The sequence below is a fragment of the Emydura macquarii genome, unplaced genomic scaffold, assembly GCF_026122565.2.
Source record: "Emydura macquarii macquarii isolate MOO-44397 ecotype Brisbane River unplaced genomic scaffold, CSIRO-AGI_Emac_v2 contig_1363, whole genome shotgun sequence".
Lineage (NCBI taxonomy): Eukaryota > Metazoa > Chordata > Testudines > Chelidae > Emydura > Emydura macquarii.
Window position 1 is genome coordinate 17,962,150 of NW_027131500.1, and position 25,778 is coordinate 17,987,927.

Consider the following 25,778-nt stretch of genomic DNA (forward strand, 5'->3'; position numbering starts at 1 on the left):
CAGATGATGATTATTAATCAGTCTAGATATTTATATAGCCCTCATCACTATAGTATCAGAGCATCTCCAAAATATTTAAAAATGGAAATAACAATCTTTTAACTTCTTCCTTCACAGCCTGTCAAAAAACTAGCTTGATTCAGAGGCCACTCTAGGTATAGGCAGACTAGGCAGCTTTCTAGGGTGAGCGATTAGTGGTGGCAGGTCATGAGGCTGGCAGGGCTGCCTGGGAGAGGGTGCTAGGATGGGGTGTGGAGTGTGGGGGACTGCTAGTGTTAGGGGCTGAAGAGTGGGGCTGGGCCAGGGGATCTGGGCTTGGGGCCTGGCCAGGAGTGTAGGGGCTGAGGTGTGGAGGCCGCTGCCCCCTGGGCAAGAGTGAGCAGTGTCCCCAGTCCAGGTAGCTTCATGTGGAGTGGGGTGGGTTGTCTCTGCTGTTTAACCAGGATCTTACAGGCTGGGATTGATTAGGTTCTTGTCCCATGTGGGAAGGAGCCACTGCTGTTCAGGAGTGCTGAGCCAGAGCTCACTTGCTCCCCTCTTGAGCCGCAGGTGGATGGTACTGACCTGTCGGAAGGGAGTGGCCCCAGCTGAGGGTTATTGCCCACTCAAGAACATAGTAATGTCAAGTTAAGATGAAGAAATAAGATGTACATTTAGTTCTGAAAGAGTTAATATATGTGGCACTGGGTTCCATAGTCTAGGCGTGGCGCCTCTGATAGTTCTTTTTCTGTACACTTATGGGCCTGTCCTTGTTGGTTGACAGTTGCATTGTTCTTGTGAGATGCAGCTGTCTTAGGAGATTGTGATCACTGTGCATGAAGTGAACTCTTGGGTAACTAGGGCCAATCCCATGGAAGGCTTTGACTATCAGGACAAAAACCTTGAATTGGACTCTGTAGTTAAAGGGGAGCTTATGCAGAGAGTGTTTGCAGCAATCCGAGTTGCTAAGGAGCTGGGCTGCTACATTTTGTGCCATTTGGTGCTCTTTTTGGGTGTATAGTTTCATTCCTGGATACCTGTATAATGGGTTGTGACAAACCAGCTTGAAGATTTGGATTATATGGCGAGGGCTCTATCTGAAGGGAGGGGGTATGATCTTGTGCTCATTCACAGATGGAAGTACTATTTTTTTTCCTGCCATGGCTATTTGGGCATTCAAAAGCAGTTAAGAGCTCGAAAGAATCCAAGGCTACAAACTGATAAGAATCTAAAGGCAGGCACCCTCTATAGTAGAGGATGTTATAGAGGAGACCAGATACTCTTAGTTCTTCCTTCTTCTCCAAGTATCCCTTCAGTATTACCTGGGTCAGCTTTAGCCCAACACTCTTTATCCAGGCACTGATTTTGGCTTGGCTTTGAGAAAGCTGGGAGATCCTGCATCACATACAATGGTGACTCTGTATACATGGTACCTAAGTAATCTATAAAATTTAAATGCGTCTTGCTTCACCAGCTATAAAATCCACAGCAGTTCTATGGTATGGTATCCATTTACTGCTTGTATTTATTTTTCACTCTTAGCCCCTTTATGTGCTCTGTAAGGCTTTTTATTGGGATGATTTTTTTATTACATTAACAGTTTTTTGTTTCTGTTTATTTGGTATGGAAAAGAGATCCAGACCATTTGAAGGAATAGAATGAATCCAGCATGTTGGTGTCTGTCTTAGAGAGAATGAACTTTATACAGTAATGTAATGTACTTGTTAATGGGGGAGAATTTGTAGGACTGAGATAGGTGATTTAAAACTGATAGCTGCTGTAATGTATATTTCCAATGTTTATGAGCAGGCAGCTATTTGGGAGCAGGCTGTAGGCAGCACCTTAAATATTTGTGTAGATGACCTGATTCAGTAACTCTTTCAGTATCTAGCTCTCATGCTTGGCAGAGTTGCCCAACCAATTTGGTGTAAAATAGCTGAACAGTGGCAACTACCTGGGAGAGATTTGTCTCCTAGTGTATAGTTTGTGACTTTGTTTGCTTTGTCAACTCTGCATAAAAAGTTCTATATAAATGTGATAGTTATTCAGCAAATTTTAACAAGTGATAGACACTGGGTGAAATTTAATCAAGAAATTAAACTGATCCATGGTTGTGAGATCTTGGAGCACCTGGAGCATCCTGATTCACATAAAAAAATCCTAGAAAAGGCAATAATTAACTAATAATACAAGACTTCAGTTTTTTTAAGTGACTTTAACAATTGTGATATTGTGACCTAATGAACAGAGAAAAGGCCTGGTTGTCTCATTCAGTCTGGTTTGTTGTTGTTAATGAACACTGGCAAACTTTGTGACATCACAAAAATGACATGCTCTGTTTGTGCATAAATTCAGACTGGGTGAACTGCTGTAATTCATTCTCTGAAGATGCTAGTTTTTAGCTGAAATTACTGATGAGTCAGTTGGGTTTTGAAAAAAGGAAAAAACAGTTTATATCTTGACTTTTTGTTTTGAAAGGTTTGTATACGTATCCCAAGCTCTCCATGATCTCAGATAAGTCCCCTCCTGGCATACAGGATAATATTTCATAGAATCATCCATAGTGGGGATTCACTGGGTTTGACAGTCTCTGTTGGATCAGCTGCTGCTGTCTTCGGATTCAATGCACTGTCTCCTGAAGACTCTGTGGCCCAGGGAAGTCCCAGAGCACTCCAGTTTCATAGAAGAAACCTGGCCTATTACAAACTGCTAGACATGCTGAAAGCCTGCAGTGGAATTGGTAATAATATCAGCAAAGTTAAAGAGAGACATGGAGTGAAGAGGTAATCATGAATGTAGACTATGGATTCTGCAGTATAAACTTAAAAAAAAATTGTTTTTGGAAACTTAATCAAAATATTGAATGTCCAAATTCGTTTTGGTTTGTCTATCACTTGTTAAAATTTGCTGAATAACTATCACATTTATATAGAACTTTTTATGCAGAGTTGACAAAGCAAACAAAGTCACAAACAATACACTAGGAGACAAAATTAGAAAACTCAAAATATTCTGTAGTTACAACAAAGGTTACTGAGATGATAAAGTATTTCAAGCTCAGAAGCAATAACCCTATTCTACAGAAGCTGAGTTTATAACTATGAATTTGACTGTAACCTTCACTACCTGTATTTTGCTTGAAAGCTACTGCCTGTAATTGGATCTGTTGTTTGGAAAGTATTGGAATATCTCTTTTCACTGCCAATATTAGTTTTGTTCCTAGTTTAGCAGGGGGTGGGCCATACAGGAGACAGCTGATTTAACTTCTACTCTTTCCTCACACTAGAGAAACTGCATGCATTGATTTAGAAAACATTTCATACGCTTTAAAATTCCTCAGTGGTACTCTGTCTCAGGCAGGCTGTTCAAATAAAGTAAACTAGATCAACAGTATCAAAATATTTTGGTAAATGGACCTAATCCTAATTTACTGCTTCTAAGATTGTTTCATGTCACTGTTGTTTGGGTCTGTTTTTAATGGTGTAGACTGAAGTTATTTTTTTGAAAATGAGTGCTGCACTGTTAGATCTTGTTTCTGTCTCATATACTCTGGGAACAATTAATGTTGATGGAGTTTTTTCCTCTGGTTACTTATTAAAAGATACAAGTAAAGGAATACACTAAAAGGCATAAAAACCAGATGCTACAGCCGTGGCCTTCTGTGTTCAGTGGTGTAGACAGTTTAGCAGCTTTGATTCCAAGAGTCCAGATATGTGCTTGTGTGTGGTTTCTTAAACCATGATGTCAGGAGTTAAATGCAAGCTACAAAGACAAGGCCAGCAGCATAATCTAAACTTACTATGTATAGTCTCTAAATGCTGTAAATTATACATAGCATGCATTCCCACCCTGATGTTTTTCAGTTACTGAAAGTCTCAGTATAGTACAGTCAGCAGGCTCACTGTCAGGTTTCCTCCTGTTTAATCAGTAGAAATAGCAGACATACCAACTGTCCTAATCCTAGACAGACAGTTGTGTTTCCTCACCTTTTGTCCAGCTTTTTCCTTTTTTTCTCTCTCCTTTTGTCTCATACTTTTTACCTAAATATTCAACGCCTTCAAGCAAATCACATGGATCTTGCTATATAGTGGGATGACATTACTGCTGACTACTGCTAACTTCAAGTGAAATAAATCAAGAGTAATATGTATAATATTCGGTTTAAAATAATTGGCCCCATCCTATCCTGCACTGTGGCTGCTTTATGCTGCTCCACTGGTACAAAGCATCCTGAAACCCGACATAGCCAGCTATGGGAGAATCATGGAAGCATAGAGCAACCCTTTGGTAGTGGGGAGCAGCCGAGGGATGTCTGGCAGGATGTATGTGTAATGAGAATGTGCAAAAAGTAGGATTATTTAGCCTGGGAAGGAAAAAACAGTTCTGTAGGGCAAAAGAAAAATCCATCGGTTCATCTTCTTGACCCATAACATGAAACAAAGAGGCAATAAAATTACAACAAATAATAGGAAATACTGTTTAATGCAGGTCACTGGTTCATATACTGTGGGTGGGCTTAAAATAGACTTGGATAATTTTATGAATTCTAACTTGTAGCTATGCAAACTGAAATGAGAGTAAAGGCCTTACATGCTTCAAATGTAAGCTGATCTCTGGCAGGGGTTAGAAGCACATATCTTTCCCTATGTACAGAACTGTGTGGGTGCACTATAGGGTTTTGTCACTTGGTAAACCCCATAGGAAGGGGCTTTGGTCAAGCAAATCTGCTCGAGCCTAAATTTTGGGCAAGTGATAACATTTGTGTTCTCTTTGCTCCTCTCTGTCTCTGGCTGCTCCCATAACCCCAGGAATGTATGGTTGGTGGAAAGAGAACTCCGCACAAAATAAAACAAGGTACTAGGATGGATTTTTTTTTCTGTACTTAACAATAATATAAATTTTAAGAGAGCATCTTGAATGGCAGTCTTTTAGTCTTTTGCCGCTGAGTTTTGTCTGTAAACAGTGGTGTTGTATTGCTGTATTTCCTAAGAGTGCTTCTTGTCATTTTAATAATGGATTAGTTACAGAAAACATTTATAGGTGGGTACACATTTATCCAAAAGGCTACCTAGAGCTGAACTTTGGAATGACCAAGGTCCTGATCCTGCAAACACTTACGTGCGTGCTTTATGCATGTGAGTAGCTCAGGATCAATGCCTAAATAGGGAATTATTTAAGCACGCAACCTGCCAGGGCTCTACCAGTACAGCTAGTATTGATACTACCAGTTCACTTGGACTGAATCACTAAGGTTCTGACTTGAGTGGTGCTACTCATATGCTTAAAATGAAGGATGTGCTTAGGTACTTGCCTTGCAAATACTTAAGATACTGGTAGTGATGGTTTATTCCACATAGCTGTTTTTATTTCATTTTCACCCTCAGCCAACACTGAAATATGCTGCTGCTGCACTAAGAGCTGTTAGATGAAGATAACGGTCTTTGAATATTAGATTAAAGCCAAAGTTTTAAGCAATGAGATGTACAAGATGTAGAGCAATGTACAATGTGCAAGATGTAGGGGCTCCAGCCTCAGGTGATGCCTTGGCTAAGGCAGATTCAGAAAAAATGAAATATGGTCTGGAAGACCAGAGGGAGATTGGCAAATGAATGTGCACCTAAGGTGCCTGTTCCTTGTTATTACATTGCCAGTTAAATTACTTGAAAAGTGGATTTTTGTTTTTAGCCCTGGGGGCCTGATTCTCCTCTCACTTATACCAATGTAAATCCATGATGAAATCAGTAGTGTAAATGAGAGGAAGCTTGCACCCCTAGTTCTTCTGTTCATATGAAAGGCTAGGTCATTCTTTATAAAGGCTGTCTTCTTAGATAATCATATGGCAATACAGAACAAGTCGTGGTATTTCCAGTAGAGATAGGGAGGCATTAGTACCAGTATACAAGGCGCTGGTGAGACCTCATCTGGAATACCTGTGTGCAGTTCTGGTCCCCCATGTTTAGGAAAGATGAATTCAAACTGGAACAGGTGCAGAGAAGGGCTACTAGGAAAACCTGCCTTATGAGAGGAGACTCAAAGAGCTTGGCTTATTTATCCTGACCAACAGAAGGTTCAGGAGAGAGATATTTTTATATATATAGAGAGAGATCTCTATAAATACATCCGAGGGATAAATACCAGGGAGGGAGAGGAATTATTTAAGTTCAATGCCAGTGTGGACACAAGAACTAAGGGATATAAACTGGCCATCAGGAAGTTTAGTCTTGAAATTAGATGCAGGTTTCTAACCATCAGAGGAGTGAAGTTCTGGAATAGCCTCCAAGGAGAGCAGAGGGGGCAAAAAACCTAGCTGGCTTCAAAACTGAGCTTGATACATTTATGGACGGGATGGTATAATTGGACAGCCTGGTTTGACAATTGACTGATCTTTGACTACTGGTGTTATATATGCCAATGGCCTGTGAAGGGGTGTTAGATGGGGTAGATTGTGAGTTATTACAGAAAATTCTTTCTTGGGTGTCTGGCTGGTGAGTCTTGCCCACATGCTCAGGATTTAACTGATTGCCATATTTGGGGTCCAGAAGGAATTTTCCCAGGGCAGATTGGCAAAGTCTCTGGGGTTTTTCACCTTCCTCTGTAGCATGGGGCACGACTCACTGGTGGATTCTCTGTACCTTAAAATCTTAAAACCATGATTTGAGGACTTTAATAACTCAGTCATAGGTTAGAGGTTTATTACAGGAGTGGGTGGGTGAGGTTATGTGGCCTGTGTCGTGCAGGACGTCAGACTAGATGATCATATTGGTCCTTTCTGACCTTAGAATATGAGTCTGAGTATGTTGGAATACTGGGTTCCACAATGTATTAGTCTGAGGAAACATTACAATTGATAGATTATACCAGGCAAACATTTGACAGATCTGTAAACGGGTCTATATTTCAACAAGCCAATTTCCGACCTCCAACGTTGCACTCTCTAAACTGAAAAAAATTAAAATGAGATCAGTACAGAATCTACAGTATGTTATTGTTGACTTCTATCAGATATACCTATGAGACATGCATCTGAGGCATACCTCCCATGCATATTTGTTGAACAGCAGCAAGACTTGTCTTTGGTCTCAAGATTATGCCATGAGAGTATCACTACTTCCTGGTAAATACAGACATGGCGGTATATTGTTTTTCAGTACCATATTCATCTGCTATATATAGGCAGGAAGTAATATTTACTACTGGAAATAACAGCATTTTCCAAGTATGAAAGACTTTGTACTCATCTTTTTTTTTTTTTTTTTTTTTTTTTTTTTTTTTTTAAATAATCAGATCTGATTAGGCTGCATCTTGTTGCTAGCTATTAGAGCACAGGAATTATATACTGTGCGATATAGAGATACTAGTCTGGAAATTTGTTGTAGCTCAAATCACTGATGGAGAGGAGTCATTATTACATTTTTATTTAAAAGTAGCAACCATAGTCAAAATTGTAATTTGATAAGCACAGCTTGTCTCCTTTCCAACTGCCGGGTAATCCTGGAGTGGTCTGTCCTCAAGAGTTCCCTCTGACTTAGTGCAATGCCCAGCCAAGTCCATGTAGAGGGGAGGAGGGCTCGGGGGAGTACACAGGCTGCTCTCTTTAGCAGCTATAAGTCCAACTGCCTTTTCACAGAAGGAGACTAGCCGGAAGGTGAGCTCTTAAAATCATTTTAAATTGTGTTGATCTTTAGAGCAGCATTCCTCCGTTTCCTTGAAATTCTCAGCAGGCAGTCACACATTTCTATTAATTGTAATCAAAATGGCTCCAGCCATTCTTTTGCCATACAGGCACTCAATCTTTGTTGGTGCTGATACAAGGGTTCAGACTCTGCCAAGGATTTTTTCTGGAGTGTTAGGGGAGTGGTGGGTTTTTTTGTTTTTGTTTTGTTTTGGCAGCTGCTAAGTGGCCTGGATGATATCTTTTTATCCAGCCTACAAGGAAATTTGTCAGGGGAATAGCCTCCTCTTGAAATGAATGAATAAATAAATAAAATAAAATAAATGCAATGTTATCAAGTCCATTGCAAGGGCAGAAGCATTAAATGGCTGTTATGAAGTTTTTAAGATCTAGGGATAAAAGTCTACCTTGAGTGGGGTGGTTTGGCAATAGTTGAAGAAGGGGATGATATCTACCAATGTAGGAAATTCACCCTCCATTCTCCCACTCCCAGGTTTGAACTCCGTGCACATGTACTCATGGTAACATTATTTACATTTATATTACTGTAGCATTTTGGTATTCAGTTCTTTTCTTTTTTATTTCCTGTATAAAGATACAAGACACACAGTGCATCTGTCTTACGGGCTAACATGTTTTAGTCCCAGGGAAAGATACTGGATTGGTAGTACATGTACTATAAGGTGCAGAACAGTAATCACTTCCCCAATGTCCTCCTTCCTCTTCCTCCCCTTCCCTCCACCATGTCAGGGCTCTCAGAGCCCCCCCATTCAGCCTTTGCTACATTCCAGGAGCTCTATATGTTTCCCATGTCCCCTTTCCCCATGCCAGGCGATCTGTGTGGTCACTGGTGCCTAGACCATTTTCTGTAAGTTTGGAATTGATCAACTTGGTGTTTAAAATAGTTATATTGAAAAATGAAAATAAAACAGGCAGACAAACAGAAATGCTGTTAAGTTGAGGGTAGAATCTCACTTTGCTTGGCCAAAAATGAAAAGATGAATGCCACCAGGAACATTCAACATCAGTAATTTAGAGTGAATGTAATCTGCTAGCTGCTATCAATCCCCTTATGTAGTCAATTAATCCAACCCACTGTTCCAAGTAAAACAGGCCAGAAACTGAGTTTCCCATCCCATGGAAAATTCTGAAATTAAAAAGCAAATTTAGTTCTCAAATGGAACAAATCAATGAAATTTAAAAACAAGATGAAATTTCCTGTGGAATGGGAATTCCAAAATTTTGTTTAGCAAAAGTCAAAATGACCCTTCCTTTTCACCTTTTTAAAATATTTCCTGGCAATCAAGGCTCCATCAGAAACCTAACTGATTTCTGTCAGCATTTGCAGAAATATTCACACTCCCACAGAACTATCAATGTTGATGAATCAGCATTTTCCAAAGTCAAAATATTCTGTCAGAAAATTTCCAACCAGCTCTAGTCCCTAACATCTTCTGTAAAGAGAGGTAGAGCAAATGCAATGCCACAAAGTTAAAGAAAATAACTATAAAAGTGGAAGGTTCTTACTAATTTCCTATTCCTCCATAAAATAACAATTCTGTATTCTAACTAACAATGGATGGAGGGAGTAATATTACAATTCACCAAAGCAAAAAGCATTTTTATTAAGTAAATGTTCATTTATAAAACATACATACACACACAGAAGAACAGAAAGATCCAAGTTTTCTGATATGGTGAATTATACTAAGTATGGGCTTCTGTTTCTACATTCATTGATTTATTTTTTGAAATTCCTAGAGGCAGGGGGAAGACGCACAAAGGTCTTGAAGCTGCATGCCAAGGTAAACAGCATGTCATCATATATTTAGCAAATGACAGTGCAAACCACAGAAAAATATGGAGAGGAGGGGAAAATACATTGCTTAGAAAAAATGCATTTCCTGGCTAGAAAGCCCTTGAAATTTAGAGAGAACAATTTTCATTGCTTACTTGCCCCTTATAAATAAATTGTCCTTTGCACAAATAATTTGCTAATTCAGTCCACAGTCCCAGGTACATGTACCAAAAATAAGTGGAATACGCAAGCCACCACAGAAATAGAGGAAAGAAAAATGGGCTGATCATGACTAAAAAGGTCACCTTGCTTCCTGAATAGATGGCCCTGTAGTCCAAAATATGACTAGTGTTTGTATAGTAGACTGAAAATGTAAAGCGCTATATTAGTGCTATGATTAATTATAGTGCAGCCTCAAGATAGTTTTTATATAGCAGAAAAAAAATTGGAAAGGCATTTTATTTAAAGATAAACAATTATTTAGTGTATAAATCATCTTTGTGACTCGATTAGAAAGTATGAAAAGATGTGTCTGTTGTCAGTGCCTTCATGTTCTCGGTTTTGACTGATAAATCTCTATATAAGAAAGTCTAGTTTCATATAGCTGTGGATTTGCCACTGCTACTGTTCAGCCTGGTCACATGAAAGTTCAGTTTTGCACTCCATCTATGTGCAGTGTGAGCCTATAAAAACTGAAGACTCTTAGCCATTTTATTTGTTTTGTTATCTTTCACAGCAAGTTCAGGCTCCAGTCAACACGTGCAATGCTAGAAATTTTGAGATGCACATTTGATCCATTTGGCAGGCTCTGACCAAACAGTAAGTTTAGATAACTGACAGGGATAGAGTTAATTGACAGAATTTCAGTATATCCGGGACATGTGCTGTTTTTCTGCTGTAGTAGATAGACTGTGTGTAAAGATTCCCCCTTTTTAATGGTGTAATACCTATTCTGTACAAAAAACTGCCTACTGCTGTGCACGACAGCAAGAATAGAATCTTTACAGCTTGTAGCTTCCCATATGAGAGCAGAAATTTTGCATACACCACCAGATTTGTTTGTTGAACATAAATCCTCTATAGGTCCCCAAGGAGACGTTAGAGAAAGGGAGTAATCATTATAAACCACTTAGTGCAGTATGTACTGTATCATGTTGCTGTGAGAAAGTTGTTTAATTGGCTCATAAAATAGGTTTAGTAAATCCTTTAAATAGTGATTTGGGCAATTGTGCACACTGCAATAAAATATTAGTTTGTGCAAAGGATTACATTACACTGTCTCCAGAATGATCATCTCGGGACTACTTATCAGAGTGATACTGATTTGTTTTTGTTGGTTTTCACTTGTACGTGATCTGTTCTTTTTATATCAAACCACTTTACAAGTATTTCAAAGTCAGGCTCAATCAAGTTATCATTAGTGACAAATATGCTGAATTAAAAGTACACTGGTTGCAACAGAAGCTTGTTTGCAAATTACATGTACAAAGATTGGAAAGACAAGAACTGAATATAAAAGTGAGCCAAAGATGAACCTTCTTATCTGGGCCTATTCTCGCTCCTGGCTTTATATGCTAGACAGAATCTTTACTTAGTCTCCCATCTAGCTGAGTTATTAGTTTTCATTTTGAAAAAGCTCTAGGTTTAAATGTTATAGAATTTGAATTGTGCTTTTTACCCCTAGGGTGCCAGGCGTCTGGACGGTGCAATAGAAAGTAGTGCATAAATTACATAGAGATACTGGTGACTGTAGTATGCCTGACATCCACTCCTTTTGAGTCCGAAGTCAATAAATATAACACTTAACATAGATTTTTTTATTTACATTCCGTGAAATAGAAGGAAGAGATGGGTTCTTTCTTTTGTTTTCTAGCTGAGGCTATTAACCACAAAAAGACTCTCTTTAAAACTTCTTACACACTGAGCTTAAAAGACAAACCAAAATGTTCTCAAATCCCTGAGGCTATAGTACCATTACGTACACATTGTGTTCATACTAACACATGATCATAAGAGAAAAATATTGATGGATTAATGTAAGAAACAACTTATGTAAGGGTATGATGCTGATTTGGAAAATAATCAAACACAATGGTGATAAAGCAATTAGTAATATATCAGGATTTCAACTAAGATTTAAAACTTAAGTACATAGTGTTAATATCGTCTGAACGCATTTTAATGAGCATGTTCATTGTATTCATTTTTAATTAAGTGGAAAAGATACTGGTCTTTTAAACAGAGATAATAAATGTATGAGCCAGACTTGCACAGACATGCAACATAAGAATTTATTACCTGCTCTCTAGCTAAAGGACTGGGGAATCATTATAAAGATTAAGCTTACTGAAAAAAATACAGAAAACTTTAATGGAAAATTTTTATGAAGTAATGATTTTCACATTAAACAATGCCTGGCTTAGTTGGAAGACTGTGTGTGTTTGTCGTCTTTTTTTAAAATCAGAGTATTAGTTACAGTTGAAGGTAGTACTGTTTGTTTCCAAGAAAAGGATTGAATTGTATTTATGATTTACCTATTCAGGTGGCTTCGGAAAATGTATTTTGTGCATGCATGTGTGTGTATATGTGTATGAGAATGTGTGAGAAAGAGGAGAAAACTTCCCCAGGCATTTGCCATTACTGTTTTCAGAATCTAAATTATCATCTTGTTTTATATCCCTAATGGTTATGAATATAACCTTCCAAAGACACCCTTAAGCTTAAATAGCAATGCTGCCTTCCTAAATCACCAGATGAACAACTCTAGTGCCTCTGTTGTTGCACAAAAATTCACAAGCTGCAGCAGAGGGAAAATTGACCAGAACTGCCTCATTTTCCCTCTTGTTCAGAATCCTGTAAACATAATTAATTCCCTATCATGACTGCTTGGGGAAGGTCTGAGAAGCTAGAAACTAGAGGTATTCACTGATGCAGTGGGACTCAAAAATGAAGATTGCAAGAAGGGTAGAGTAATGGAAGAGTACACCTTGTGGCAGCCAGAAAGTGATAGAGCAGTGAAAACAAATGTCAGGCATTCTCTAACCTACATTAGAGTCCACTTTGGCTTTCTGCTGGCCAAAGATCTGGGTGGCACAAAGGTGGCTTTGTCCTCTTTGGCTGTTCCTTCTGTGCTGCACCTCCTGGGAGTTGCAGCACTGGATCAGCCCTATGCTCCTTGCCCACCTCTCACTGCTAATGTCTGTGCCTCTTTATTTGATGGGTGGAAGTAGAAAGTAGTCTGCTCAGAGGGTTACTCTTAATGGCTCTTTGGCAGCTGATGAGTGGAGTGGGTAAGAATAACAGAACACTGGGATCAGATATACCTTACCAAACATTTCTGTTACTTCTTCAAAACTCAACCTTCAGACCATTCGTCGTGAGACAGTTGCCCAAAATGTTGGGATAATTTTGGTACAATATAGAATCATAGAATCTTAGAGCTGGAAGGGACCTCAGGAGGTCATCTAGTCCAACCACTCCCTGCTCAAAGCAGGACTAACCTCAGCTAAATCATCCCAGCCAGGGCTTTGTCAAGCCGCAGCTTAAAAACCTCTAAAGATGGAGATTCCACCACCTCCCTAGGTAACCCATTCCAGTGCTTCACCACCCTCCTAGTGAAAAACTTTTTCCTAATATCCAACCTAGACCTCCCCCACTGCAACTTGAGACCATTGCTCCTTGTTCTGTCATCTACTACCATTGAGAACAGCCTAGCTCCATCCTCCCTGGAACCCCCTTTCAGGTAGTTTAAAGGCTGCTATCAAATCCCCCTCATTCTTCTCTTTTGCAGACTAAACAAGGCTTGTTCCCTCAGTCTCTCCTCATAAGTCTTGTGCTCCAGCCTCCCTAATCATTTTTTTGCCCTTCGTTGGACTCTCCCAACTTGTCCACATCCTTTTTGTAGTGGGGGGCCCAAAACTGGATACAATACTCCAAATGTGGCCTCACCAATGCTGAATAGAGGGGAATAATCTCTTCCCTCGATCTGCTGGCAATGCTCTTACTAATGCAGCCTAATATGCTATTAGCCTTCTTGGCAACCAGGGCACACTGCTAACTCATATCCAGCTTCTTATCTACTGTAACCCCCAGGTCCTTTCTGCAGAACTGCTGCATAGCTCGTCGATTCCCAGTCTATAATTGTGCATGGGATTCTTCCGTCCTAAGTGCAGGATTCTGCACTTGTCCTTGTTGAACCTCACCAGGTTTCTTTTGGCCCAATCCTCCAACTTGTCTAGGTCACTCTGTATTCTATCCCTTTCTTCCAGGGTATCTACCACTCCCCCTAGCTTAGTGTCATTTGCAAACTTGCTGAGGGTGCAATCTACCCCATCCTCCAGATCATTAATGAAGATGTTGAACGATACCGGCCCCAGGACCGACCCCTGGAGCGCTCCGCTTGTTACCAGCTACCAACTAGACATGGAGCCGTTGATCATTACCCGTTGAGCCTGATGATCTAACTAGGTCTCTATCCATTTTATAGTCCATTCATACAAACCATTCCTTAACTTGCTGATAAGAATACTGTGGGAGACTATATGAAAAGCTTTGCTAAAGTCAACGTCCACCGCTTTCCCCACATCCACAGAGCTAGTCACCTCTTCATAAAAGGCAATCAGGTTGTATACTTAGGTTATGTACTTAGGCCCTATCCAGCAAAGCTCTCAGTGGAACTACCCATGTGCTTAAAATTAAGAATGTGTTTAATAGCTTTGCTGGACCGAGAACTTAATGCCACCTCAAGCCTTTCCAAGCCTTCTTTCCTGTCAGAACCGAGGAGGACAAGTTGTTAGCTGCAAAAGAAGCCATTGAACTTTGACTGGTCATCAGTAAAATACTACTATTAATATAGCACGTACCAATTACTGTATCACACTTAAAAACAATTCAAAATCACACGTTATTTATTCTTTCCTTTATGCTTATTTTCTTCCTCCCTATGCCATATACTGTACTTGTTTTCAATGTGAAGAACAAGCATTTGTTACTGAGAGGTTTTGTTCAAAATGCTAGTTGTCTTGTTCTAGCTTTTTTTCTTTTTTTTTTTTTTTTTTTAACTCCACTGAATGATTTTATTATGTGTTTAAGCCAGTAGCAACTTGGATGAAGAATCTAGGATTAAAATTACTGGTTTCAATGACATACTTTCAGCATGAAAAAAGACATTTGTTGTTTTTTAAAATGAAATGTGATTATATTAAGTAAAACATGAAGCTTCTGTAGGAAATGTATCAGTCAATAAATGTTTGATTTTTCTTTTCCTTTCAGGTACGACTTTGTAGAAGTTGAAGAGCCCAGTGATGGCACTATTTTAGGGCGCTGGTGTGGTTCCAGTACAGTGCCAAGCAAACAAATCTCCAAAGGAAACCAGATCAGGATAAGATTTGTATCTGATCAATATTTTCCTTCTGAACCTGGATTCTGCATCCATTATACTCTTCTTGTGCCAGTAAGTAACATCCTTTCAGGACCAAGTAGTATCAGGAAAACAAAATTTTAACAATAATACTTCTCAGGAGAGTGATTGGATAGTTTAGAGTTAGTTACTGATTGTTTATCTTTTGTTGTTATCATCATTATTCTTAAGTCTGTCTTCCAGGTCCATACATATTTTTTCTGTATTATAACTAACCAAATGTTCTTGTGGTTAGCATGGATGGCTTTGGATTAGAAAGTTTGTGGGCTCAACTGTTCATATAGAAACTTTGGTAAAACTCTTGCATTACTAATACAGTACAGTACAAAAGACATTTTTTTCTAGCTTTGGGAAGAATTCAGCCAGCATAAAGAATCAGTTGCTTGTCTGCTGGAAAACTGACATTTCAAAGCTCATTTGGAAATTACACAGAGAAGCCAGAATTCTCTCAGGGGAAGAATTGAAATAATAAATGTATTTGTTAGTAGTGACTTGCCATTAGAAGGACACAGCCAACCATCTGTGTGGTACAAATGGTTATAAATAGCTAAAATACAGAAATAAATGTATTCTTCCTAATTGTTTTATTGTAGAAGCAAAACACTCAATAAATCACATCTTGATTTTCATTACATTTTTCTTGGGGAACACACTTTGGGCCTGGTCCTGATATGTGTTGAGTACCTGGGAGTTACAAGCGCAACTGTTTGAAATTTCTTTCCCTAATGTATATCAGTTTGCTTCTTCAGCGTATTGTTGTTGCCTTAGTTACCTCTGGGGGCCAAAATTATGTTTATAAGTTTCCAAGGATGAGAAAATATTGATAAAGGGTCAGATTCATCAGTGGAGTTGCACTAGGAATGAATTTGGTCCAGAATATCTCCTCTGTATTTAAAAACTGAGGGTTGTATTTTTATCCAGTTCCTCATAGCTTATTCTGCATGTTTTATCTCCTAATTACCCTTACTGGCCCAAGATGCTCTGTTAGCCAAAACTATTTGTAAACTCATTATTGAAGAAGAAAAAACATATTGGGTCAATATAATCCATATTCTAACACCATTGGCTTGAATCATAACATTAACTTGAGTGGTGTTGCACCAGAAATGCATTTGGTTCATTTACTTGAATTTTGCCATTTTCATTGAATTGCCATTTTCACTTCAAGTTTCCCATAATGTGTGTGATTTTGGGGTTGGGAATGACAGGAGCAAAATCCTGATAGTGGCCTCAAAGAGCTACTGCATTACAAATAAATAATGATATTTGTAAAGAGCTTGGGATACTTAGATGGAAGGAACTAAATAATTGCAAATTATTAATAAATATAAGAAAAGTAAGGTTTTTTTCAACTGGAGTGATTGCGAAAAGACCACACATTTGCTATCTGAATATGTAATACATTGGTGTGGTATCTTATTAATAGAACTATTACATAATCACAATGGATCCTAAAACTAGCTCATCATCAAATGTTCATATGAACCCAAACTTTTTTCACACAGCTAAGTTAAAGGGAGTGAACCATGTATAAGTGAGGGCAGAATTTGGCCAAATATATTCAGTTTTAGAAAATGGTAACATAAAATCCAAAAATAGGTGTTTTTTGTGGGCAGCTGCCAAGTTTTTTCGTTGTCTCCCTGACATATGTAACAGGTGGGAAGTAATATCATATTTGATTTGCGTGTAATCCAAATTCCATCTGAAATTTGTGGAATGGTTTAAATAAACACATTCCTAAATACCAGAATCCTCTTATCCTTGTATTTACGCCATACAGTACAAAACAGATGCTGTAGTAAGAACCAATTATACTGACTTGAACTGAGAGAGATGAATTTTGTTATCTTACTCTTCATCAAATTATGTGGAAGTTGGTTAGCATTAGCCATTTTTCTGATAGACAAGAATGTAATAGAATCATTAGAATGTTGTTTCTGCCCTAATAGCGTCTTCCCCCAGTCATTTCCACTCTCTATATTATTATCCAGCCTGTCCAAAAGTCTTGAGTTCAAGAGGTTTGTCCCATTGAGAGGATCAAGGGAATTAAGTTTTTGAAGAACAAATGCTGAACAAGTGAATTTGAAATGGCCATGTCACGAGTGGTAAAGACACTATTAAATTATGCAGATTATTCAAACCTCATATTTCTAAATCCTTTATGCCTTTTCTGATACCATAAAGCTTCTCTTTCTAGCTCTGCAGGATTGTGGGATAGCTAACTCTAAAGTTGTACTGTCTGTCTGTATAGAAACTCTGTCATTATGATTGACTTTTACCCATTCTGGGCTTTAGGCAGATGTAATTTTGGAGGTAAAGTTTCACATTCAGAGGGAGAGGGAGGAAACCTTTCTCTGTCAGGTTGAGTTAAAACAATGGCAACTATTTGAAGATGATAAGAGAATGTGAGAGTATGTTTCTGAGAGATGGATTAGTGGGCAAGTGATGCTAATAATTCATATAATACATATGAGATTTGTATACACATAACATATATTATACACACCGTATGAATGTATGATATGATACAAATATACATCATATTAGCTATATACACACAATGATACTGATCTCACTTGCATAGGTAATAGTCAGGAGTAATTCCATTCACATCAGTGGAATTTCACTGCTTTGAATTCAGAATCAGGTCCTCTGTATACACAATATAACAAAGGGTTCTGATTTTCAGTTTTAACCGATAAAACACGCCTGATTTAAAAAGAAATTAGTGTTTATCTAATAAATACTGGAAAAACAGTGGAAATGGTTACTTGTATCTAAGGGCTTGTCTGCACAGAGCAGTAATGTGGGCTATGGGGACTCTGATTTTTAAAACACTCTAATGTGTTGTGCAGTAATTGGTCTATGTGGATCCTGCTGGTGTGCACTAGGGAACTTTACAAAAGTTACAGTCTATACTACTTATTGTGCGGAGACACCCCCTCCCCTCAAAGTCTTGATTTTTGGACATCTACATGCAACTCAAAAATGGCTAAAATAAACTCAGAAAAAATGAGTTGTTAAACGCCTCAAAAAGGAAGCCCTATATATAAGATACCCCTTTTTTAATTTAAAATTTACTGTGTGGCTGTGTATCCATTTCACCACAAATTTTATTGTGTAACAAGCTATAAAGTATATTCTTTCATATTTCAGTTTGCAGCCCATGCAGCCATCATCAATGTGGCATTGTATATTTCACATTAATCACAAGGTGATCAGCATCAGAACTTGAACATACTTAATCTAAGTTACAGATACTGAAAACTGCAGCACAAAATTTACTGTCGCTAATTGTGCTATGTTAAAAACTGTAATCCTGGGGGATAAGAGGGGGTAGCGCTCCTACAATGGAAATATTCTGTGGGCTCTACCTCCACATAAACTTGTGCATGCCCTGGTGGAAAGGGGGGGGAGCATGATAGGAGTGGGACCCAGAGGGGCTGGAATGGCTACCATGGAATCTGGGAAAAGGGAGCAGAACCCAGAGTAGTTGAAACAGGCCTGGGATCAGCTAGGAACCGTGAGAACCTCCTTCCTTGCCTGGAACCCCTTGCATTACCTCCGCTTCCTTCTCCTTCTATCCCTCTGCTTCTCCCCAGTTCACAGGAATCTTCCACCCTCTCTGTGTAATGCTATATCCTACTACACTTCAAAAGAGGTAGAAATCCCCATGTCCAAAAATGAAAGATGGTCCTCTATGTGTAGGAAAAAAACGTCTAAATGAATGTAAAGTAATCAAATGGATGCTAAAAAAACTGGTCTACTTTTATGATTTGGTCCTAAACAGTTAACATCCACACCCCCCTCCCCCCCCATTCTGCTGGGGGGTGGGAGCAGGCCTGGTAGATTAGCAATGAGAGATTGTTTCAGGAGAAATGAAGCAAAACTGAAATAAAACAGTGCAAGCTTGTTTCTGTTATTGGAGGCCACACACAGTGAGGGGCACAGGACACATTTCAGGTCTCTTAAGCATGAGGGGGATGGTTTTGTTTAATTCTGCTGTAATTTATAATAGATTTTTTTTTAACTTTGTATACTAAATTGCAAACCAACACTTTACATGATGATTTAATATCTGAAGAATGGTGGTAAGTCTGATGACTTTATTTCTCAGACTTAATCAGACAAAAGGAGTTCCAGCAGTTGTCACTGGTTGCAACATCATTTTATAGAAAGCTTTTACCCTAGTTTTACTATATACAGACCCTACCCAGTGTGGATGCCAAAGATTCCCTGACCAGATCTAATGAATTTTCTTCAAATACTTTTTGTACATAGTAGAGAATTCAGACTTGTGAAGTTCTTCAGTTTTCAAGTACTTACTAGCTGACCCTCAAGTCATGACCCATCTCTTATTTTAGACCTAATTTTACTTCATGTCCTCTGTTTCATACTTGTTCTTCAAAACTTCATGCACTTGAGTATATATAATTTATATTTGTAAATTGTTTATTTTGCAATCTTATGAAATGGAGGTGTTGGAAATTATCTGTACTATAGAAATTAACTTGGTATGATTTTAAACTTTCTACACATTTTTAACACTCCCGTCATTTTGAGTCATTCTTTCATATTATGTCCAATTGTTTTGAGTCTTTGATTTATGGAGAGGTACATTATGCACTAAGGGCTGCCCAATGATGGCTTTGCAATTCAGCTTTTTTGGTGTGTAAAAGGGAAAAAAATATTGCCAAAGAAATTATTTCCAGTAATCTTGAAGTACATTGTGAAAGCCTATCTCAGTTCCCCCCAGGTACATCTGTAATTTACATAGTAACCATATAGAAACCTTATGAACTATTACAATGCATGTCTGGGTAACATTCTTTCTAGTTACTTGTTTAGTTTAAATTACTGTATGTCAGTTATAAGTTTGGCTTAGAGAGCTTTCTGTAATAAAATCTATTGTTACTTGGGGGGAGCAAGTGAATTGGACACTTGAGGTGCCATTAAGGAATGCATGACTGATTGCCAAAGTAGTTATTAATTATTCAGGGCATTGAGAACAAAGCAGCTCCAGTTAAAGTTGGGGTTGACTATATCTCCCATCTTTCTTGGCACATGGTATCATGTCATTTGTCATTGAAGATCATGCCAAAGTTTCTTTGCAAGAAATACACTTAACCCTCTTGTATACAAGTTGAGATGGAAATGGAAATCCAAGAAGCTTCTGAAAGATCACCCTGGTTTTTAAGGTAATTTGTCAGATGTTTGAGCTCTGGATGTAATATTTGTAGGTCTACCGGACTAGAGTCTAAAAATAATTCTTTTGCAGGGGTGGTTACTATTGAAGTAAGAGAAGAGTCTTGAGGAGAGACAACTGGAGTTTAAATGTACAGAGATCTTCTTTTTAGAACTATTTAGTCTCACTTTTTACTGCATTCCCTCCAGTTCCGTCAAGCTATGAAAAATCAGACTTATTTCATCTCATTTTATTAATTAAAAAATTATATTAATTATGTATTAGTTTAGTTTGGTGGGTGGTTTTTGTTGTGTGTCTATGTAAGAAGATTAAAATTTGTCATCTCCGTCCCCCCGATCAACTAAACAAAAAGAAAAAAAAACTGAAACAATGAGGGTAAGGACAGGGGGAATGTTTCAAGAACCATTGAGAATGAAGGCTCTAATCCTGCAATCTAATCCTGGGCCCAGGATTTCATTTTAGCTGTTTTGGAATATTAATTCTCATAAATCCTGCTGGAACAGATCATTAATGCCAAACCTTGTTTCCCTAAATTCTCAGAAGAAAATAATGAATATACTTGTATCTTAATATCTGCTCCACTAAATAAATGTTTTTAGCCAAATTTCCCAGGTTTCTTACCCTCATACTAAACTTTGAACATACTTAATTTACTCAGTACAGGAGTGTCTCGCTTCTTTTATATTTGTCTGCAATAGCATTTTGACAAAAGCTCATACTGAAAATCATTATTTAAAAAAAAGGGAAAGGAAACATTATTGTCACTGAAAGTTGAAAGTTCTTAATGATTAATCAGATAGAGTTCAGTGTTTTGTAGAAAAAAAAGTTTTTTTTTTTTTGCCAAGTATTTTTGCTTAGTCATATCAGTTCATCATACGTATGACACAGGGATTTGAGACATGCTTAAGATTTGCTGTTATCCTGTTTATCCCGCTCTTTATCCCAGTGTAATAGGATATGTCTTTTCCTAGAAAACCAGGGATTTTTTAAAAGTGAGAAAAATATTTAATTTTTACGTAACATATTCCATGTGGCCATCCCTAATTGTTCAGAGGAAAGAGATCAAAACAAAACAAATCCTCCCAGACTACTTGCGGACAAAGGAAAAATCCCTTCCTGACTCCTACCGGTGACTGGCTGAACCTCTGAAGTATTAATTTTAAGAACATAAGACATAAATTGGAAGTGAGTCCCAGGGCTCTTTAACCCTGCCCCCTAATAATGGTGATGACCAAAACCATCTAATTCCTGGAGAGAACCACCACATGGGCAAGCATTTACCCCTTTCCTCACAACCCCTCCAACATATTGCCTCTCTAGTAGCAAAAATATAATGGATATTAATTGGAGTCAAATGTCATCTAAACGATAATTTATAAATAAAATATTTCTGAGCTGTACAAATTGAAGATGTATATTTCCTTTCCCATATACATACCCACTCATTCAAATGAATTTCTTTTGTCTAAATCCCTTTCGCATTTTTTTTTTCATCTGGGTTGTTTTCTTACCAACATCTTTTTCAGTCAAAATTGTATATACTATACAAATTGAAGCTTTTGCTCCAGCTTGCTCCTGGGTCACCTCCTCAAATATAGATAAAAGGTCTACCTTTACAATGTCTGTCTTTACAAGAGCTGCCTTGTATCCAGGTTTCGCAATAAAACATTTGACTTGTAAATATTAAAAAAACGAGATTTTTATATTATTTACATTGATACATGCCACTTGATATTGCTTCAAATCAGGATCCAAGAACAGCTGTCGGAATTGAGTAATCTCAGCTCTTTCCCACAAGAAATAGTTACTTTGATATTTCCTAGGGATAAATGCCTGATTCTTAATGAACGTAGCTAAGGAAAAGGCTCCAGCAATGGGAATTTTAAAAAATGGTCCAAAGCTGCTAAGGTGGTCTGGATGAATGGGTGATTTAAAAAAAAAAAAAAAAATCGGGTGACCTAAATTCCTTGTTATCCAACAGGGCTTGAGTCTTGTTTGAGTTGATCACATCTTTTAATTGTGATGCGTAATAATAATAATAAGCCATATTACTGAAAGCTTGTCCACCCCACTTTTGTAGGCTTATATGAAACTTTAGAACTCACCCTTGGTCTTTTGTTTCCATATGAATTTTAATTTTAATCCTGTCATATTTTTAATGTGATGTCAGGGATGTCAACAGAGATGCATTCAGACAAAAATACCAATTTTGGGAGAATAATTCATCCTTACCTAGCCAAGAAATTTCATATTTATTGTATTCCTGCAAGTTTTTTATTCCACATTGGAGGGTAATTTGCCTTTGAAAGATTTTTGTTTCTCCACAATATTTATTCCTAAATATTTCAAAGATTGTTTTATCCATTTAAATTTATGTAGCTGGCAATGGTTTGTCTTGACCCTTTTGGAGATATAAATTCCTAAAATTTCCTGCCCAAATTTCAACGTCAATTGTTCTGTAAGTTTTTAACAAGGATTTAGATCCTACAAATATAACAAGACATCGTCATCATACAAAGCTATTTTGTGTTCTAATCCAGAAGGTGTTTTGATGCCCTTTACCAAGGAGATGTTTCTCACATTTACTGCAAAAGGCTCCATTGCCAAAGCAAACAATGGGGGATAATGAGCAAACCTATCTCATACTCCAAGCCAAATTAAAAGGGGATTGATGACCATTAAGCAAGGCAGATTCTCAAGGATGAGTATACAGGGCCAAGATGCCCCTACATAAATGATTTCCAAAACCAAACCTTACCAAAATCTGCCTGAGGTACTCCCACTCCAGCTTCTAAATAAAGAAGCATGCAGAAAGAATTGCTAGAATTAACATTATCGATCAAATTTTCCTCCTTTAGGAGTGACCACAGTCTTTGCCTTTTCCCATGAATCTTGAATCTTGTTCCCCTGCGATATACCATGAAACAATTCATTTAAAAAAGGAACCAACACTTGTTTTAGAGCTCTATAATATTCTGCAGAAAATCCATCAGCACTTTGAGCTTTACTGGATTTGCCTATTAAGAGCTGCCACATCATTTTCTGAGAGCTGTTCAGAATTTGGATTTTCAGAACCATACAAAGTATGGAAAAAGTTAATAGATATTTCAGAGATTCGTTTGATGCCAATTAATATATCTCCCTTTTTATTTTTAATTAAAGGGATGACTGACTTATCCCGTTTCTTTAACTTTCTAGCTAAAAGCCTATTAACTGTATTGACCTTTTCACATATTTTTGTTTAATATATCTGTTTGCTCAGCTTTACCTGTTTGTAACAGGTTAATCTTCCCTCTTCTAATTTATTTTCTTATATACTATTTTAGATCCTGTAGATTTTTGTCTCCTTCCAAAACAGAAAGTTCTTGAACCAAACTCTCTTCTTCAAGACCTTTCATCTTTTTGAGGTATGATGCTTTATTTATAAGGGTCCCCTTTATTACCACCTTTCCAGCATACCAGAGAACATTTTTATTGATCCCTTCCTTTTCATTTTCGTCCATATATTTCTGAACATTTTCTAAAGGAGTTGTACATTAAAGCTCTGTTCGACTATCAGGCCTTTTGTTTTTCCACCGAGGCCCAGCCTTTTAATCTAATATATGCAGTGGCATGAACAGATCAAGTTATAACTCTCAGATTAGTTTTTTGGCCAAATTAATCAAGATCCTAGAAACAAAAATCCTATCAATCCTGAAATAACATCTACAAGTAGCAGAATAATATATATAGTTCATGACATCCAGATTGAACTCCCACCAGGCATCCTTTTTTAAGTGATGCAACAAATTTGCACTTGCTTCTTCTGAACACCCTCTGTGAACATTCGATCGATGCAAAGTGGGATTAAGCACTTTATTAAAAATTTCTCCCTTTGAATAATATTTTCACATAAACTTCCCAAGTTCATAAAAAAAATTGATCAAAAAGAGACGTTTGCCCCTGACTGGAAGAGTATATCTTGGGTAAGATGAGAAGTTTACTTTTCAAGGACCCCTTAATTAAAATACATCTGCCCTCTGTATCTACAATGTGTGCTGAAACAATAGAAAGGAAGTGTTTAGCAAAGATTGTCAACCCTCTTCTGTTACCATGTGTGTCTGTGGGGCAATCTATCTATGTCCAAGAAGTATTCAAGTATTTATCATCATTTTTCTTCAAGCATATTTCTTGTAAATAGATTATACTAGTAAAATCCTTTTTCAGAGAGCAGAATACCCTTTTCCTTTTTGTGGGATTGTTCATCTTCTTAACATTAACAATCATGACATTAATAAACTTATCCATGGGTACCAGCTCTGCTCTCACCCAGTATATTTCCTTTGTTAAAAGTAGAGACCCTCCCTGCCAGATGCCAGGTCCCCATTAGATTTGTAACTCTTCTGTAAATAAGATTTTTAGATAGTGTTTCCATCATCACACAATAATTTTAAAACTCTCACAAATGTTGCTTTTCCTTTTTTTAATGCCTTTATTGTACATTGATCCTGAGTCTGATTTACCATAAACTTTAAAATTCTGGACTCTAATATTTTAATTAATATAATCTTTTCTATAAAACATACAATATTTAACATCTGTTTCTGTTATCTTATCCCCTGTTTCCCTCCCTCCCACTCCATATGCATTCCCCATTGTCACCTGGTCCACTCTAACTGTGAGAGCTCAGACTTCCCTTACTTCCTTCACGGGCAGATTAGTTTCCTGCTGGATGGGGGGTTCTTTTTAACACACATTCCTTAGAACCAAGCCTTATTTAGTCATGTCAAATATCTTTATAACATTGGACATTGTGAGATTATTATACCATCTTTGAGTTCATCTATTCTTAAAATATCCCACCGTAGATGACCCTTCAATTAATATAAAATGTGGAATATTTGTGATAACTCTAAAGTCAAACTTACTTCTTTAGGAGAGATCGGGGTCTCCTGCTATTTTGTTATTAATTTAATGTTGAGGATTATATTATAAAATAAGTTAACTATAATGTTATATCTATTAAGTATAGTGTATCCACACAGAGAAAAAATATCCTGGGTGCTATACAGCCCAGCTTTCATTTCACTGTATCCCTTTATCATAACCACACTGATATAATATCCATTATCTATTGCAATGTTTTAGTCCATATACTAATCTTGTTCTTCTGGATCTGGACTGTTTCTTCTGCTCTCAGGTCTGTCCTGTTGTCTTGGTGATGCATTTTTTGAGCTGGTCTGTTGATCTCATTGTTTCCCAGTGATTTCTTGGTGAGTTGTAGGACCAATGTCTTTAATCCCATTCAGATTGTTCTTGAGCTAATTTGCCTATTCCCATGCCCATAAGTACCTGTTTTCCTTCTTTTGGATCTGAGATAAACCTATTTCTGTCCTTCCATTTAAAGGACTGTCTAAATAGGAATGCCTGTTTTGTATCTTATGTTCTTTCTAAGAATTGCAGTTACCTAGTATAGTTCTATTTGCTTTCTAAGGGTTGAGTTTGCCAGATCTGGGGAAAAAAATACGGGCTGGTTAAGAATCATAATTGGTTCAGCTCCTCTCTCTCATTGCCTCCCCGTCTCCCCTCCCTCCCATATTTTATCCTTGTCTTGACAGTAGTGTAGTTGGACAGTCATGTCTCTTCATCTGGAGCCTGCTTGGGGTCCTGGAGAAAAAAAAAAAGATCTGCCCTCTCGGTATGAATGCAATCTTTATTGCCCACT

The 25,778-nt window shown here is 37.7% G+C and overlaps 1 protein-coding gene across 1 annotated transcript in view; it reads left to right on the plus strand.

The window, feature by feature from the left end:
* Window positions 1–25,778, plus strand: part of PDGFC (platelet derived growth factor C) — a 213,752-nt gene that overhangs the window by 143,591 nt on the left and 44,383 nt on the right. Inside the window, exon 3 of the mRNA XM_067551839.1 lies at window positions 14,721–14,901. Coding sequence (XP_067407940.1) covers window positions 14,721–14,901 — 181 coding nt within the window. The remainder of the gene's footprint in view (window positions 1–14,720; window positions 14,902–25,778) is intronic.